This window comes from Ambystoma mexicanum, chromosome 2p (assembly GCF_040938575.1).
Source record: "Ambystoma mexicanum isolate Mex_15411 chromosome 2p, UKY_AmexF1_1, whole genome shotgun sequence".
Taxonomy (NCBI): domain Eukaryota; kingdom Metazoa; phylum Chordata; class Amphibia; order Caudata; family Ambystomatidae; genus Ambystoma; species Ambystoma mexicanum.
In genome coordinates this window covers 1,085,965,321-1,085,984,286 of record NC_090923.1, presented here as the reverse complement: position 1 = coordinate 1,085,984,286, position 18,966 = coordinate 1,085,965,321, and the positions used below count along the sequence as shown (strand labels likewise).

The following is an 18,966-nucleotide window of genomic DNA, read 5'->3' as shown; positions in this document are numbered from 1 at the left end:
ACTGTGCAGGGGTAGCTAAGGTATATTACCTGTGCAGGGGTAGCTAAGGGCTCTTACCTATGCAGGGATAGTTAAGGTCTCTTGTCTGTGCAGGGACAGCTGATAGCTCTTACCTATGCAGGGGCAGCTATGGTCTCTTACCTGGGCGGGGAAGGTAAGGTATCTTACCTGCACTGGGACAGCTAAGATAACTTACCTATGCAGGGGTAGCTACGGTCTCTTACCTGCGCAGGGATATCTAAGGTCTCTTATCTGGGCAGGGACATCTAGAGCTCTTACCTGTACAGCAGTAGCCAAGGTCTCTTACCTATGCAGGGATAGCTAAGGTCCCTTACTTGCGCCGAGATCGCTAAGGTTTCTTACCTATGCAGGGATAGCTAAGGTATCTTACCTATGCAGGGACAGCTAAGGTATCTTACCAATGCAGGAGTAGCTAAGGTCTCTTACCTATGCAGCGATAGCTAAGGTCTTGTACCTGTGTACGGACAGCCAAGGTCTCTTACCTGTGGAGGGGTAGCTAAGGGCTCTTCTCTGTGCAGGGGTAGATAAGGACTCTTCACTCTGTAGGAGTAGCTAAGATCTCTTACCTGTGCAGGGGTAGCTAAGGGCTCTTCTATGTGCAGGGGAAGCAAAGGTCTCTTCCCTGTGCGGGGGTAGCTAAGGTCTCGTACCTGTGCAGGGATAGCTAAGGTCTATTACCTATGCAGGGGCAGCTAAAGGCTCTTCACTGTGCAGGGGTAGCTAAGGTATCTTACCTGTGAAGGGGTAGCTAAGGGCTCTTCCGTGTGCAGGGGTAGCTAAGGGCTCTTCCCTGTGCAGGGGTAGCTAAGGTCTCTTACCTGTGCCGGGGGAAGGTAAGGGCTCTTCTGTGTGCACGGGTAGCTATGGTCTCTTACCTGTGTAGGCGTAGCTTAGGGCTCTTCCCTGTGCAGGGGTAGCTAAGGTCTCTTCTCTGTGCAGGGGTAACTATGTTATCTTACCTATGCAGGGATAGCTAAGGGCTCTTCCCTGTGTAGTGGTAGCTAAGGGCTCTTCACTGTGCAGGGGTAGATAAGGGCACTACTGTGCGCAGGGGTAGCGAAGGGCTCTTCCCTGTGCAGGAGTAGCTAAGGTCTCTTACCTGTGCAGGCGTAGCTAAGGGCTCTTCCGTGTGCAGGAGTAGCTAAGGTCTCTTACCTGTGCAGGGGTAGCTAAGGGCTCTTCCCTGTGCAGGGGTAGGTAAGGGCTCTTACCTGTGCAGGGGTAGCAAATGGCTCTTCCATGTGCAGGGGTAGCTAAGGTATCTTACCTATGCAGGGGTAGCCAAGGGCTCGTACCTTTGCAGGGTAGCTAAGGGCTCTTCCCAGTGCAGGGGTAGCTAAGGGCTCTTCTCTGTGCAGGGGTAACTACGGTATCTTACCTATGCAGGGGTAGCCAAGGGCTCTTACCTTTGCAGGGATCGCTAAGGTCTCTTACTTGTGCCGGGATAGCTAAGGTATTTTACCTGTGCAGGGACAGCTTAGAGTTCCTACCTATGCAGGAGTAGCTACGGTCTCTTACCTATGTAGCAATAGCTATGGTTGCTTACCTCTGAAGGGATAGCTAAGGGCTCTTCCCTGTGTAGGGGTAGCTAAGGGCTCTTCACTGTGCAGGGGTAGATAAGGGCACTTCTGTGCACAGGGGTAGCTACGGGCTTTTCCCTGTGCTGGGGTAGCTAAGGTCTCTTACCTGTGCAGGAGTAGATGAGGGCTCTTCCGTGTGCAGGGGTAGCTAAGGTCTCTTACCTGTGCAGGGGTAGCTAAGGGGTCTTCCCTGTGCAGGGGTAGGTAAGGGCTCTTCCCTGTGCAGGGGTAGTGAATGGCTCTTCCGTGTGCAGGGGTAGCTAAGGTACTTTACCTGTGCAAGGGTAGCTAAGGGCTCTTCCCAGTGCAGGGTTAGCTAAGGGCTCTTCTCTGTGCAGGGGTAACTACAGTATCTTACCTATGCAGGAGTAGCCAAGGGCTCTTACCTTTGCAGGAATCGCCAAGGCCTCTTACTTCTGCCGGGATAGCTAAGGTATTTTACCTGTGCAGGGACAGCTTAGAGTTCCTACCTATGCAGGAGTAGCTAAGGTCTCTTACCTATGAAGCGATAGGTATGGTCTCTTACCTGTGCAGGGATAGCTAAGGTATCTTAACGATGCAGGGGTAGCTAAGGGCCTTTCCCTGTGCAGGGGTAGCTAAGGTATCTTAGCTATGCAGGGATAGCTAAGGTCTATTAGCTGTGCAGGGATAGCTAAGGTCTCTTACCTGTGCAGGGACAGCTAAGAGCTTTTACCTTTGTGGGTTAGCTAAGGTTTCTTGCCTATGCAGGGATAGCTAAGGTCTCTTACTTGGGCAGGGACAGCTAAGAGTTCTTGCCTATGCCGGGGTAGCCAAGGTTTCTTACCTATGCAGGGATAGCTAAGGGCCTTTCCCTGTGCAGGGGTAGCTAAGGTTTTTTACCTATGCAGGGATAGCTAAAGTTTCTTACCTGTGCAGGGATAGCTAAGGTCTCTTACCTGTGCAGGGACAGCTAAGCGCTCTTACCTTTGCAGGGCTAGCTAAGGCCTCTTACCTAAGCAGGGCTAGCTAAGGTCTCTTAAGTGGGCAGGGACAGCTAAGAGTTCTTACCTATGCAGGGGTAGCCAAAGTTTCTTACCTATGCCGGGGTAGCTAAGGGCCTGTCCCTGTGCAGGGGTAGCTAAGGCATCTTACCTATGCTGGGTTAGCTAACGTTTCTTACCTGTGCAGGGATAGCTAAGGTCTCTTACGTGGGCAGGGACAGCTAAGAGTTCTTAACTATGCAGGGGTAGCCAAGGTGTTTTACCTATGCAGGGATAGCTAAGGCATCTTACTTGTGCCGGGATAGCTAAGGTCTCTTACCTGTGCAGGGACAGCTAAGAGCTCTTACCTGTGCAGTGATAGCTAAGGGCTCTTCCCTGTGCAGCGATAGCTAAGGGCTCTTCCCTGTGCAGGGGTAACTACAGTCTCTTACCTATGCAGGGGCAGCTAAGGGCTCTTCCTTGTGCAGGGGTAGCAAACAGATCTTACCTATACTGAGGTTCTTACCTGTATACGTGTTGCTAAGAACTCTTACCTCTGCACGTGATGCCAGGGGCTCTTAAATGTATAGGTGTGGGTAAGCACTTTTGTATGCGGAGGTGTATCACACGACTCTTGTTCAGATGTAGCTGCGGTCTCGTAAATGTACAGGTGTAGGTAAGAGCTCCTACCAGCACGGCCACTGTTCACCCCCCTTACCTGGCAGATCTAGCTACGCTATTTTGCCTGTACAGGTGTTGCCAAAAGTTCTGACCACTGCAGGAGACCATATGGGCTCTTACCTCTGTACTATACCTCTGAATCGTGTGTTGCTAAGGGCACCCGCCTGGGAGGCTTAGCTGAGGGAATTTACCTCTGCATGCTTAGCTATGGTAAGGGCTCCTGGAGGTTCGTGTTCTGTTAAGGGCATTTACCTGGACAGGTGCAGCTAAGGCACCCTACCTGGCTACCTACCGCTGAAGCTAAAAGGTCTTGGCTGTGGAGGCGTTGTGGTGGCAAAAAGATGTAAGCAATGCCAGTTGCATGAGCCCCGATGGCGGTGCAAGAGATTGTTGGACTAGTGCACAGTTCTTTCTCAGTCATTTGGGGCACCTTTGGGAAGTTCATATAGGGGGCATATTAACAAGCCCCATTCACATCTAATCCCTTCCAGAGATGGAAGGAAATGAGTCTTGTGTAGAGCAGAGTGGAGCGTTCCAGAGGGTCTTGTGTTTGAGACTACTCCCACCCAGCCTTGCCAGGATCCCATGCAGCAGGAAAGCCCCATGGAGTCCTGCAGGCGGAGGGCAGCGCTACTGTTTCCATGGCTGCGCCTTGTCACGTGTCGTCAACCACATCAGAAAAGTGGACACAAACAGGCACGAACCAGAAACCCAGAACACTGAAGGGACGGAGGATAAGAGCGATGGGAAGAGCTTGGAATACTGGAGTATGGAAGGAGGACAGGAAGACACTGGAGGCGAGGGTCGGAAAAGAGGGTCATGGGTTAGAGGGGATGGAAGGAGGACCTGAAGGCATTGGAGGCAAGGGTGGGAGGAGAGGGTCATGGGTTAGGGGTGGATGAAGGGTAGCATGAACACTTTGGAGGAGGGGGACATGGGTTGGGCGAGGATCAAAGGAAGACTTGAACCTATTGGATGAGAGGATGGGAAGAAAAGGACATGGCCTGGGGAGAATGGAAGGAAGACATGAAGACATTGAAGGAGAGGGTGGGAAGAGGGGGTCATGGGTTAGGGCAAAAAGGAAGAAGGACAAGAAGATATTGGAGGAGAGGGTGGGAAGAGAGGATCATGGGTTAGGGGAGGATGGAAGGAGGACATGAAGACATTGGAGGAGAGGGTGTGAGTAGAGGGTCATGGGTTAGGGGAGGAGGGAAGGAGGACATGAAGACATTGGAGGAGAGGGTGAGAGTAGAGGGTCATGGGTTAGGGGTAGATGGAAAGAGGACATGAAGACATTGGAGAAGAGGGTGGGGGGAGAGGGATATATGTTAGGGGACGATGGAATAATGGCATGAACAAATTGGATTAGAGGGACATGGGTTGGGGAGAATGGAAGGAGGACATGAAGATATTGGAGGAGAGGGTGGGAGGAGAGGGTCATGGGTTAGGGGGATGGAAGGAGGACATGCAGACATTGGAGGAGAGGGTGGGAGGAGAGGGTCATGGGTTAGGGGGGATGGAAGGAAGACATGAAGACATTGGAGGAGAGGGTGGGAGGAGAGGGTCATGGGTTGGGGGGGGGTGGAAGGAGGACCTGAATACATTGGAGGAGAGGGTGGGGGGAGAGGGTCATGGGTTAGGGGAGGATGGAAGGAGGACATGAAGACATTGGAGGAGAGGTGGGAGGAGAGGGTCATGGGTTAGGGGAGGATGGAAGGAGGACATGAAGACTTTGGAGGAGAGGGTGGCAGGAGAGGGTCATGGGTTGGGGGATGGAAGGAGGACATGAGGACATTGGAGGAGAGGGTGGGAGGAGAGGGTCATGGGTTAGGGGAGGAGGGAAGGGGGACATGAAGACATTGGAGGAGAGGGTGTGAGTAGAGGGTCATTGGTTAGGGGAGGAGGGAAGGAGGACATGAAGACATTGGAGGAGAGGGTGAGAGTAGAGGGTCATGGGTTAGGGGTAGATGGAAAGAGGACATGAAGACATTCGAGAAGAGGGTGGGGGAGAGGGATATGTGTTAGGGGAGGATGGAAGAATGGCATGAACAAATTGGATGAGAGGGACATGGGTTGGGAAGAATGGAAGGAGGACATGAAGATATTGGAGGAGAGGGACATGGGTTAGGGGAGGATCGAAGGAACACTTGAACACATTGGATGAGAGGATAGGGAGAAAAGGACATGGTTAGAGGAGAATGGAAGGAGGACATGAAGACATTGGAGGAAAGGGAGGGAGGAAAGGGTCATGGGTTAGGGGGATGGAAGGAGGACATGAAGACATTGGAGGAGAGGGTGGGAGGAGAGGGTCATGGGTTAGGGGGATGGAAGGAGGACATACAGACATTGGAGGAGAGGGTGGGAGGAGAGGGTCATGGGTTAGGGGGGATGGAAGGAAGACATGAAGACATTGGAGGAGAGGGTGGGAGGAGAGGGTCATGGGTTAGGGGGGTGGAAGGAGGACCTGAAGACATTGGAGGAGAGGGTGGGAGGAGAGAGTCATGGGTTAGGGGAGGATGGAAGGAGGACATGAAGACATTGGAGGAGAGGTGGAAGGAGAGGGTCATGGGTTAGGGGAGGATGGAAGGAGGACATGAAGACTTTGGAGGAGAGGGTGGCAGGAGAGGGTCATGGGTTGGGGGATGGAAGGAGGACATGAAGACATTGGAGGAGAGGGTGGGAGGAGAGGGTCATGGGTTAGGGGAGGATGGAAGGAGGACATGAAGACTTTGGAGGAGAGGGTGTGAGTAGAGGGTCATGGGTTAGGGGAGGAGGGAAGGAGGACATGAAGACATTGGAGGAGAGGGTGGGAGGAGAGGGATATGCGTTAGGGGAGGATGGAAGAATGGCATGAACAAATTGGAGGAGAGGGACATGGGTTGGGGAGAATGGAAGGAAGACATTGATGCGTGGGAACAGTGGGTGGGAGGAAAGGGACATGGCCTCGGGGGGAGGGGGGATGATCAGATTTTTGGTTCCTGTGCCTGTTTGCTCCGGGTCGCAGATCTTCATCGATGAAGGGTTCAAAAACAATCGTACGTTCCACCTTTATAATAATGGCTGGCGTTGGCCAACCAAGCCTAGGATCCCAGCGCCCTCGGCTGCTGCCCTCCCAACCCCAGAGGGGTGCAAGAGTACAGCAGCATCGCACAGTGCCCTTTCTAGAGCACTGGCATTTACTCTGGAGGGCAGTCCTTCCGGGATCCCGGGCTCGGCAGGGCAAGCAGCAAGGGTCTCCCAAATGCCTAATGTTCTAAAGGTGGAACTTGAAGGCTCGGGGGGCTTCCAGTCCGCCCCTGAAAGTATCCAACCCCCAACCAACCTCAACCGAAACATTTCCTTGCCATTGTTTTCAGGAGCCTGTGAGACACCATGAGAGAATGCGTGCCAGTAGGATTCTGTGAAACCAACTCAGATCATGGACTCGACCAAGGGGGCCATTTCCAGGGGTTGCAATGCAGCAGGGGTGTTGGTATGCTCCTGAAACGGTTCCAGTCTCCGTTTGCCGCGTCATGTGAGCTCCTCTGACGTCACCAAGGCGGGACTCTGTGCACACGAAAGGAAGGGAGGGCAGTGCCATTGCACAAAGCACCATTCGTGTCCAGCAACCCTTCCTGCGCAGAGGATGGACACAGAAGTGATGAATTATCATGCGGCTTCTTTTAATCATCACAGTCTCATCACAGCAGGGGATCTGGATCCTGAAAATAAGCAACTGCAATAGCGCTTTAACATGAACCCCTGTCCTGTGCACAAACCACCTGAGCAGTCCAAGTGTGTGTTCCGCTGCTGCCGCGCTGCGCATTGATGCAGGAAGCCGGTCACTCTCCTGGTAGTATTGATGCGTGAAGCTGGTCACTCTCCTGGTAGTATTGATGCGTGAAGCCGGTCACCCTCCTGGTAGTATTGATGCATGAAGCCGGTCACTCTCCTGGTAGTATTAATGCGTGTAGCCGGTCACATCACTCTCCTGGTAGTACTGATGCGTGAAGCCGGTCACCCTCCTGGTAGTATTGATGCATGAAGCCGGTCACATCACTCTCCTGGTAGTATTGATGGTGAAGCTGGTCACTCCCCTGGTAGTATTGATGGTGAAGCCGGTCACTCCCCTGGTAGTATTGATGCGTGAAGCCGGTCACTCTCCTGGTAGTATTGATGCGTGAAGCCGGTCACCCTCCTGGTAGTATTGATGCCTGAAGCCGGTCACATCACTCTCCTGGTAGTATTGATGCATGAAGCCGGTCACTCTCCTGGTAGTATTAATGCGTGTAGCCGGTCACATCACTCTCTTGGTAGTATTGATGCGTGAAGCCGTTCACTCTCCTGGTAGTATTGATGCATGAAGCCGGTCACATCACTCTCCTGGTAGTATTGATGGTGAAGCCGGTCACTCCCCTGGTAGTATTGATGCGTTAAGCCGGTCACCCTCATGGTAGTATTGATGCGTGAAGCCGGTCACTCTACTGGTAGTATTGATGCGTGAAGCCGGTCACTCTCTTGGTAGTATTGATGCATGAAGCCGGTCACTCTCCTGGTAGTATTAATGCGTGTAGCCGGTCACATCACTCTCCTGGTAGTACTGATGCGTGAAGCCGGTCACCCTCCTGGTAGTATTGATGCATGAAGCCGGTCACATCACTCTCCTGGTAGTATTGATGGTGAAGCTGGTCACTCCCCTGGTAGTATTGATGGTGAAGCCGGTCACTCCCCTGGTAGTATTGATGCGTGAAGCCGGTCACTCTCCTGGTAGTATTGATGCGTGAAGCCGGTCACCCTCCTGGTAGTATTGATGCCTGAAGCCGGTCACATCACTCTCCTGGTAGTATTGATGCATGAAGCCGGTCACTCTCCTGGTAGTATTAATGCGTGTAGCCGGTCACATCACTCTCCTGGTAGTATTGATGCGTGAAGCCGTTCACTCTCCTGGTAGTATTGATGCATGAAGCCGGTCACATCACTCTCCTGGTAGTATTGATGGTGAAGCCGGTCACTCCCCTGGTAGTATTGATGCGTGAAGCCGGTCACCCTCATGGTAGTATTGATGCGTGAAGCCGGTCACTCTACTGGTAGTATTGATGCGTGAAGCCGGTCACTCTCTTGGTAGTATTGATGCATGAAGCCTGTCACCCTTCTGGTAGTATTGATGCGTGAAGCCAGTCACCCTTCTGGTAGTATTGATTAGTGAAGCCGTTCACTCTCTTGGTAATATTGATGTTCTACCAGGATGTCTACATCTGAAATCCTTGCATAGACACTTCCAGATGTCACGTTGGCTTCTGATGTTTCCTTGTTTTCAGGAGGGGTCTGGCCATGCAGGGTTACATCCTGGAGGTCTGTCCACTCCCCAGCCCCCGCTGCCCCTGGAGTGTTCTGAGGCAGCCCCGCCTTGCAGCAGTTCTCTCTTGTGGTACATTAGTAGGCAAGGCGTGCCACCTGTTTGGTTTGCCTCTGTGAGAAGCTGGGATCTCCCAGTCAAGTTCAGGGGCCCTCCACCATTCCTCCTCATGCTAAGATTAGCCGCATGTCTGGATTTTGTGGGGTCAGGGGACATCCTTGCCCCATGCCCGGACCCCACACTGTACCTCAAATCCATTGGCTGAGTATGTAGAGGTTGGTGGAGTGGGGCAAAAGTGGTCATCTCAGCCTATGACTATCTTAGACCACCCCGAGAACCATTGGGGGGGGTCTTATGCTTTACTGGCTCCCCTGTGAGAAGCATCCCAGTCCTCCTGGAAAGCGGGCACTGTCGTGTCGCCGTTGTTGCTGACCCAGAAGTTGGCACCAGTCACAGGCAGTTTCCATAAAACAAGGAGGTGCCTCATTTCCATGCAACTTCCACTGCAAGCGATGGTGGCAGCTCTGGCTCACCCTTTGACCAGCTGGGCAACATGGAGGGGGCATGCAGCCTGCCGATGCCAGGGGCTTCTGGGACTTCTGGGATGCGTGGCAGGTGCTTTGCTGATGAGGAATTTCCTGGGCCTGACCTCTAACAGTTATTTAGAAAGGGTGTTACTGCTTCAGTAACCTGTTACAGCTGCTGTATAACATTAGAGACCCATGCAGTGTGAGGCACTGCAGTGCAGGATGTGGTATTGCATTATGTCAGATGTGGGCCTGCAGCAGGACCTTCTCGATAAACCATTGGACTGGATTTGCCTTGTGTCCTGCCTGCTGTGCTGCCTCCTCTGCGCACCCTGCTCTGTGTGGTCTTCAACTTTAGCTCCACAAGCTGTGTGCGGGTACGAGCGGCTCTGCTTTGGGACCTGCAGGGCTCCTTTGGAGATTGTATTGTGGCACCGTTAGAACTTTGATCTGAATTGTCTGTAGGCAAACTCTGGCTCCAGGCTACCAGCTTGCCCTACAGATTCTCTATGGAACGCTGCGATTTCTTGCTTGGCCGATGTAGTCCTCTGGGAGGCTGCTCCCCTCCCTGTCCTGTGGGGCCGGGTAACCTCATTTAGTAGCTCCTCAGGATCTTCACCTCTTGGGCATGAGTTTAGGCCACACAGTCAGACAGGTATGGACAGGTGGTTCCATGCAGTTAGTGCAAACATGTGCCAGATTTTCTAATAACAAGTCTTGCCTGGCCTCTTGTGATGAATGCAGGCTTTCAGGTTCCTGGAAGGGCAGACTCTCTGATGTACAGGAGCCATTTCCTGTCCAGGGGTCAGCCGCGGGCACCCTCTGTGTGCAACATGGCCCCGTGCTCGCTTCACTGAAGATATGTTGCAACTTTATGCTGGGAGCGATGTTGCCTAAATTCTGTAAGAAAATTAATATATTACAGATTTATTGCATTCTGAGCATCCCGCAAGACTCGGATTACTCCGACATCCTTGGCCAGGATTCTCCTGTTGGCATGACGCCTTCATTGACCTTTTTCGGCCATCAAGCACCCACGAGTTGCCAAACTCCCCATCAAGATGCCTCATCAATCGCCCCTCAGCCTGCATCGCCAGGGACCGGAAGTTGACTCTACAGACCCGGAGGGCTTCCACCAGAGAAATGTTAGGCCTGGTGCTGCTGCAAAGCCTTCTGGGATCTTGATCCCCTCTGTCTGTGTCACTGCACTGCCTTTCATGTGAACTCGCCCAGGCCTTGGATTTTCTCTGGTGCTGGAGCAGTGGTCGGGGGTTGGGGGGGTCAATGAAACTTGCATAAGGAAGTTCAGTCCCTGGAGTTAAAGACTCAGCTAGAATGCGGATAGCAGGGTGGCGAAACAGAGAACATTTCACTTTTCATGGTTTCCTAATGAGGTGCGCGTTGCCGCAGAGCTTGGATGCCGATAATGGGTGCATAATACCAAGCTTTGCCTCTGCCAGTCCGGGCGGCTTGATTATCTGTGGCGTGACCTATACTGGTCTGATTCGCTTTGTGGAGGAAGCAAGGCACCGGCTTTCCCTCTGTTCTGTTTCTGACTGGGCGTGGGTGGTACCCCCAAATCCTGACACCTGAGCCTCACTCTCAGCTGGATGGGTTTCTCTTGGAATGCACTCCAGGGATTATTTTGTACTATCTTACACACTGGGTGGGTCGTTCAATGCTATGGGTGCCCAGGTTGTGGCACTGAGAATGAGAATTGAATGTCTTCGTGTGACACACTCTCACACTCTCTCACACTCACACGCCACGCCCTCCTCTCTGAGGTGTCTCAGTCTCACGCAATGCCAAGGAAATGCCCTCTAGCCCTACCTAGAGCGCGCCCTCTCGTTTTGGGGACGGACCAAGCAGCCCCCAGAGCCTTGGCTGTCTAGTGAGATAGCTATTGTGACCTGGGATGAACCCCATGACAGAGTTTGGGGTGTGCGGGGGTACCTAGGTTGACAGTGAGCTTCATCTGGCCCCCGTCCAGCTCCAGGCGAAGGGTGTCCGCGGACTCTTTGGAGGTGGTGGCCATGAGGAGACCGTAGGCGCGCTGGGACATGAAGCGCAGGGAGACGTCCTCGGCCTCCGTGTGGACCGCCGTGGGCAGCATTACTTTCATGTACATGCTTCCGTCATAGCTCAGCACCGTGGCCTCTGTGAGGAGAGAGGGAGAGAGAAAGAAAACAGAAGAAGGTTACAGGCAAATAAGCGTCACATCGGCAGTTGGGAGCTCCGCAGACAGATACACGTAGCTCAGCACCATGGCCTCTGTGAGGAAAGAGGGAGAGAGAAAGAAAACAGAAGAAGGTTACAGGAAAGTAAGCGTCACAATGGCAGTTGGGAGCTCCGCGGACAGATACGGGTTTATATAGACAGGTATACTGTGCTTAGTTCGCTGTGTGTTTATACATGAGATATCTGGCGGTCTCGGCCAGGCTTGTCCGGTGCCGTGGAATGGGGAACCCAATGCAGCTAAAGGGCACAGTCCCCTAAACTGGGACAGGGAGAGACAGGGCAGCAGGGGGGTGACGTGCATCGCTCTAACTTATAACATTGAGTTGAAAGCAAAACGCAGGGGAGCAGAAAATGATGTCTCTGATGCTTTATCTCGCTTCCCGTGGCAGAACTTTCGCCAGCTCTGGCCAGACGCAGACCAGATGATGACAAAGGTGCCAGAGGAAATTTGGAAAATTAAGGCATGAAGGTAAAAGCTACCACTAGGCAGAAGACAATTGCTTTTTGACATCTGTACCTCCCTGACAGGAATGCCTAACTCCTGGAAAGAGACTGAAATCTTTATGTCCAAAATACTCCACAGACGGCAACGGTGGGGGCGTAGGGGTGCCTCTAATAAAGCCATAGACATTGCAAGGACAAAAACGTAACAAAGGGGTTGATAGGTGCCTCAATTGGATCAGACATAGCCCCATATCCCTGGCGGATCCAGACCTGTTTCACAAAGATGGGGTTCACTTTTCTGAAAAGGGCATGGATATTTTTCACACAGGCATCCTCGATGCTTTAGCAAGAAATGGGTGCAAATAGAAATAAGCACTTTTGATGGGGAACCTGAGCGCCGGATAAACCACTCAGGTGTGTTCCATGTAATAATGTCCCCGCAAAAATGTTGCCTGACAAAAAGTTGCTGTTTTTTGCGGAGACGTTATTACATTGAAAATTCGGGGGACATCCCCGCAACTCCCAAATTATATTTTTTGTTTACAAGGAGAGCAGGGGTCATCCCCATACATAAAGTCAACATATTTAATGTCTATGGGCTTTCCCGGCGACATTATGGATGGGGACATTGTTACCTGATACCCTCAGGTTTGGTGGCATGGCCCAGGAGAGATGCTGTCTACAGCCACAGGACTGCTACACCAGCCAAACTACAGGTGCCGATGCCACGGACCTGGGACCACGCTGGTAGCATTCTGCGGCCCAAGAAGACAAGAACAATTCTTTCCCCCTGGCCCATTTGCCCAAAAGTGCAGAAGCGATGCAGTCTTACACCTGTCCTTGTTTATCCAAAAGTATACAGTCTTGTTTACGTGTAATAAATTTGCAATAAAAATCCACGCCCTTTCTATTGCCAACACAAAGCAAAGTGTCAGTGATGTCTACACTCTGTATAACTCTAGGAAACATACAAAATGTCATGAGTCCCGGCAAACATCACTGTTCCCCAGTTTAAGGGTTAAGCGACCAGAGGTTATTGAACAGCGTGGAGTTACTATCACACAGGCGAAATGTACAGTCCTCAACAAACCACACCAAGTGGCTAATAGAGTTATATAGGGTGAAATGTGCGTGCAGGGCATTTTGCACCAGATGGTCACTAGATGGCGCTAAAAGCACATGCATGATTCTCACTGACACAGATGGCTGCCGCCTACACCTCACAGCGGCGTGTTTCCATTTTCTACTGCGTAGTTCCGTTTTCTGTTGGTTTCTACTGTTTCTGCTGCTGAGAGGCTTTACCGCCCCAGCCCCCCCACCCCCAACCCCTCCTGTCAAAAAAAACCCAAAACAAAGGAGCTGTTCACCAGAAGATTGCTCGAGCCAGGCTATAGAGGGCAGAGTCCCAAGGGTGAGGAGAAGCTTCCGACTCTGCTTCCTCGCGCCCCCCAAGCCACCCTTGACTATCGGCACACTGCAGGTCGCCTGTTGTGTCCCAACTCTGTGATGCGACCTAAAGGAAAGTACTTCCTTCCGGAAGCAAGGGTGGACTGGCTTATAGGGAACTCTGGAGATTTCCCGGTTGGCCTCTGCACCCTGGGCTTCCTTTGTGTGGCAGTTCCACATTTTCGCATAGAACAAACGGCTAGGCTTGCTGAAATTGTGTCATTTGGAGCCAATTTGAAAATGATTTCCAGGGCCTCTTTTGGTTGCCAGTCCACCCCTGTCCGGAAGGGTCACAGAGACCCAGGGGAAAACGAGAGGAAGAGGAGGAGCCAGAGCAGAGAAAGGGGGATTGATGCGAGAGGGAAATCGAAGGGTTGACAAGATGTTGGGCCCGTGTCTTTAGTAGTGTGTGAATGACAAAAGGGAGAGTAAGGGGAGGTGATACGCTGTCTCACCGGCAAAGGTGAACCAAGAACAAACCACCACCCATCCACCGAAATCCCTGGCCCTACAATGGGCCTCACTTTTTCTGCCTTGGTCAGGTTTGCTGTCTGGTGTTGTACTCGGTCAAAAATGGCCGTGAGCATCAAATAAAATGTGCCCCCGGTCAACAAACCGCAATGTATGACCTTTCAAGACAATCTGTTCAAGTTACAGCTGGTGCATTCTTCCATAGGTGTGTGGGAAATGTTGCATTTTTAAGCACCTTATGTATTTATTTGTAACGCGCTAAAAGTCCACAGGCATCAGGGTGCACGTAGGGACTCCAGACAAACAGTCATCACGGGACATCAGGAGCGAAGCCAGCAGTGAGCATAAGACTCACTCAAACAGAAGTGGTTTTCTTCTCTACGGCTCAGAGACAAGAGCTTCCCTGCCCTCGGAGCCAAGAATGAGAAAAGCCTTCCGTTATCATTGGCACGGTGTGATCCAGGGCAGGCAAGCAGCCTGGCATTGGTAGACCTCGGTGCTCTTTTTGGCTCGTGCCTAGTCAGTCTATTCCCGAGCTAGGCAGGAGCTTTGTCATGGGCACATTCAAGGGTCATGAGGAGGATTTTGAACTGGACCCGATCAGCTACTTGGAGCCGGTGCAATTCTTTCGTTATGTCCGATCTGTGTGTTTTTCGGCAGATTTCTAGCAATGCGAAGGGCATCCTTTTGGATGACTTGAAGTTGGTAAATGCAGCTTTTGTTGGTGCCACCCAATGTTGCTAATGCCAAAGAGGTCCATAAAACTAGCTTCATTGCCCTATCAGTGAGTACCCCTATGCCCTAATGCCCTAGTCCCTGCCGCCTGCTGTCTGCAATACTGAAATAGCCCAGCAGGGGGAGACCTACCTGATAGACATAATTGCTCGTTTGGGGAGTAGGGTGGCAGTTTGTGGACTTGGATGAAGATTACAAATTAAAAAGTACGACCCGGAACTCTGGCCACATGTGCGGCACGCCCCCGGTACCAGACTAACTCCCTGCCCACACAACATGCCCGATTGGCAGAAGAGCACTGTTCCCAGCGAGGCAGAGAAGAATCAAGACCGCAGAACTACTTTGGGACCCATCTTGGGAACGTTTAAAAAAAGAAGGTAATTAGTGTTGACTACAAAGGGACAAGAAGTCATGGCAATAAGAGCGAGAGTGCGCAAGAGAGTGGGATAATTGGAGTCGTGGGAGGCGTGGAGGCCGCCGCTTCATTCCATCATCACAAGGCGAGAAGCAAGGCCCTTCTGCATTCGCCACTAGCATCCCAGGTGCATGTAGCCCCTGAATCAGGCAGACTGACTGCTCACCTGGGGCCAAAGGCTCTGTCAATCATCAGGTGGTGAACCAGCTCTTTAAGAGGACACATTGTGACCCTGTGGGTTGGTGCAGTCTTTTTTGTTTCAGACACAAGACTTTGAATTAGGACATTTTGCACAGCCCTTGGCTCTCACCAGAGAGCAGGTCACTAGTCAAAGGTACACAGGCGTGGAAGTATTCGCCCACGTCTTTTGAGAGGGCGGACGCAATCCCCCTGGGCAGGGGAGCCAACTTCTGAATTTCCCAGAGGGGTTCCTGTGGATACATTTTAGGGAAATTCCATTGAAGGGATGGGAGCATTTAGCATGGAAGGTTGTCCCGGGGTTTGCCCAGTCCCCAGAGCACCCATGTACTCTGCGTCCCTGCCCCTGGGCTGTTTTTGAGACTCAGACTCACAAAAAGTGATTGTGTTTCATTAATTGAGTGGAAGGTCTGGACGTTCAGCCGCTTTAGAATCTTGCTGGAGCCGTGACTCGATCCTATAGTGTCACATTCCCAAACGTGCGATCAAAAGGAGTGTGGGTCTCGCGAGGATAGCTTAGGGGCAACGCGCTCACCTTGGAAGCAAGATGACGTGCAGCAACACAGGTTCGATCCCCGGGTCTGCGCTTAGAAACCTCTGGATATTAAGCACGTTTTAAATAACCAATTGCAACTGGCATGTCGCTGCAGGGAATAGTTTGATGCAGAGTCTTTAGATTAAAAGTTGTGCATCTTTTATACACTGCCAGCAATGTCATAGGAAAATATGCCCTCTCAGGATCCTTTTGGTGCAGATTAGTTTTCTGACATGTAAATGGCCATTTGTCCTGTGCACTTTCTTTGATTAAGCAAGATCAAGTCAAAGCACATAGCAGATTTCACTTTACTTGTGTTGACTTCCGGTCACGTCCATTACCATTTCGAAAGGCTGGTCCTACCACAGTATTGTAGGCGTGTGACCTGCCGTGGGTGTATTTGTGGATTTCTGCAGCCTGAACATAGTATCCAGATGCGTGTCCGCGGTCCTTTGCCAATGTTGGCTTTTCCATTTTTTTGTCCTGGGTTCCTTGAGGAAGGTGCATGGCAGTGACGGTTTCTGGCGGCCATCTTGAGTGTCAGCCGTGGTGGACTTCGCAGCTGATGGGATACAGAATTGAAGGACCAGGCAGCTGCCGGGCACCCCTCTTCAGTGCGTGCGTGTAGGTGTCGTAGTCCATCAGCAGTGATGGTGCTAGAACAAAGGGGTGCAGCAATAGTGGCTGGATGGTACCCAGATGTTCAATGGACAGTGAGCGGTGAAGGTGGGTGCAGTGCACATACAATGCGCAGGCTCTTACCAGTGCCACAGACAATATTTGGATGCAGCCCAGGGTGCCCTCGATATGCAAATCACCACACCTGGGTGCTAAGATTGCTTGGCTGCATTGAGGAGTGTATAAAGTTTCACCAAGATTAGGATCAACTATGACCGAATATTTGGGGCCATCGCTGCTGGCTTCAGCGCTGGTCCTTGCAGTGCCTGGAATTGGCGTTCCCAATGCCGGGTGCAGTCCGTGGCAATAGGTTGTGACTCACAGCGGCATGCCCTCTCTTTTGGTGGGCAATCCTTTCTTTTCCTGGCAGCCAGGGGTGGACTGAGAACTAAAAGAGGCCATGGAAACAATTACTGGGGACCTGGAAATAATTTTCAAAGTGGCCCCATATGACACATTTTCAGCAAGCCCAATGCTTTTCCTATTAGAAAATTTGGAAATACCACACAAAAGAGGCCCAGGGTACAGAGGCCCACTGGGAAATCTCCAGAGTTCCCTATAGGGCAGTCCACCCCTTCTGGCAGCAAGCTCCGGGGGCTTAGGGTGTGTCTAGTTTATAGCAGTCCCCATTGGGAAGGAAGCCAACACTTCAGTGCCGACCCACTATGATAAGTCACTGTTCCAAGGTTGCTGTGGTTGAGGAGTGAAGTTCAGAAAACCTGGAATGGCAGGAGGAAAATACACCTAGTAAGGTCGATGGCGTTCAATTGTGTAGCCAAACCCATACCCAGAGAAGTACTGTTAACAGCAGCCAGTTGTTTTAATGTACATTAAATATACAGTTCCACTAAGCCAGATTCTAGCACAGGAAAGGGCTACACTCTTCACAATCATGAGCTGCCATCCTGTTGGGGCTCTGCAGAATAGGGCCTGCTGGGTGACAGGTGATGTTTAGCTAAAAAAGGAGGGATGTTGAAAAAGAAATAACAGGGACACTTCAAACGCCTCGTAGGTTAGGATTTCCAGCCTAGTGCTTTGTACTGACTACAGACTGCTTAGGGCACATGCCACTAGCAAACAACGAAAGGCAGTGGTCAGACACTTAAAGTCTCTGTTAATCTGTGATGTCTGTAACTACTGCCAATCCATTCTTAGGAAACCATCTGAAGAAATGCTTCTTCAACGCTGGAGCCGTCATGAAGGGTTGGCCCTCTGCAGGCGAGCTGGGTGGCCCGCTGGAAGTAGTGGTGGTCCCATGTAAGGCCGGCTCTGTGCTGGTGAGCCGGGCAGGCTGATGTATGTGGTAGCGGTCTCACGCAAGGCCCTTCCTCTGCAGGTGAGTAAGACAAGCTGCTGGATATGGTGGAGTTTTCATGCAAGGCCAGTTCTCTGCAGGCGATCCAGGCAGGCAAGGATGGCCCACTTCGGGGAACTGGGCATTTTACTCGATGAGGTGGAGTTATCAGGTGAGGTTATTCCTCTACAAGGGAGCTGGGCATTCTTCTGTGTGCCCTGGAATTCATATGCAAGGCCCTGTTTTCTACAGGCGAGCCGAAATGTTGCCAGATATGTGGGCATTTTCATGCATGGTCAGTCATTTGCAGGCGAGCTGCGCAGGTTGCTGGATGTGGTGTCATTTTCATGATAGGCCATTTTCAGGCGTGCTGGGCATTCTGCTGGATATGGTGGCTCCCTAATGCAATGCCAGTCCTCTACCGGCTAGCCGGTAAGACTGCTGAATGTGGTGAAATTCTCATGCAAGGCCAGTCATTTGCAGGCAAGCAGGGCATTCTACTGGATGCGGTGACACTCTCACGCAATGCCTGTCTTTTACAGGTGAGCCAGTCAGACTGCAGGATGTTGTGAAATGATCATGCAAGGCCAGTCATTTGCAGGTGAACCGGGCAGACTGCTGGATGTAATGGAATTCTCATGCAAGGCCAGTCATTTGGAAGCGAGCTGGCAATTCTGCTGGATGTGGTAACACTCTCACACAATGCCAGTCTTGTACAGACGAGCCGGGAAGGCTGGTGGGTGTCCTGGAATTCTCATGCAATGCCAAGGCCAGTCATTTGCTTAGGAGATGGGCAGTATGCTGGATTTCCTTTTGTCCTTTTCTCCTTTTTGCCTTTTCCAGGTTATGTAACTTTGTTTTTGAATATATACTGGGCATTAAATTGAGATTGGAGCCGTGCTCTTGTGCAATATGTTTCTGCATTACTTTATGCACATTGTGTCCACTTTATACTACAGGACGCTTACTAGATTAATATGCACTTTAACTGGAGAGATCCATTATTGACTGTCTGTTTTTATGCTGTTTGTATTGTGATTCCAGCACTATGTGTAATGTCATTCATTAGCTATCTGTACATTAAAGATTGATTGATTGTATACTATCCCCTCATTGAGTTCCTACATAGAGAGCCATTTATCCTGTTGATTTGCTCAATGGTTTGATTCTCGTGACCCCCTTTTCTCTCTTGCTACTTGGGATGTCGTGATAGTCTCATGCAAGGCCAGTCATGTGCAGGCGAGCTGGACAGGCTGCGTAGGGGCAGATCTCCCAAGCGCCTATGTCTGTGGCACTATCCCAAGAATGTTCTTGATGTCCATAACCTGCAGACATTTATGATCATGGAAGTCAATTACACCCAAAAATGTAAGCGTGTTGTGGAAGTATTCCGACTTCCAGAAATTGAAATGAATCCCAAATGTTTT

At 51.4% G+C, this 18,966-nt stretch overlaps 1 protein-coding gene across 25 annotated transcripts in view; it reads right to left on the bottom strand.

Moving 5' to 3' along the window:
- Positions 1–18,966, bottom strand: part of NRXN2 (neurexin 2) — a 2,524,532-nt gene that overhangs the window by 1,161,652 nt on the left and 1,343,914 nt on the right. For all 25 annotated transcript variants that reach the window (XM_069645062.1, XM_069645065.1, XM_069645068.1 and 22 more), the window contains one exon: positions 11,039–11,242. In XM_069645062.1, the coding sequence (XP_069501163.1) occupies positions 11,039–11,242 (204 nt within the window). The remainder of the gene's footprint in view (positions 1–11,038; positions 11,243–18,966) is intronic.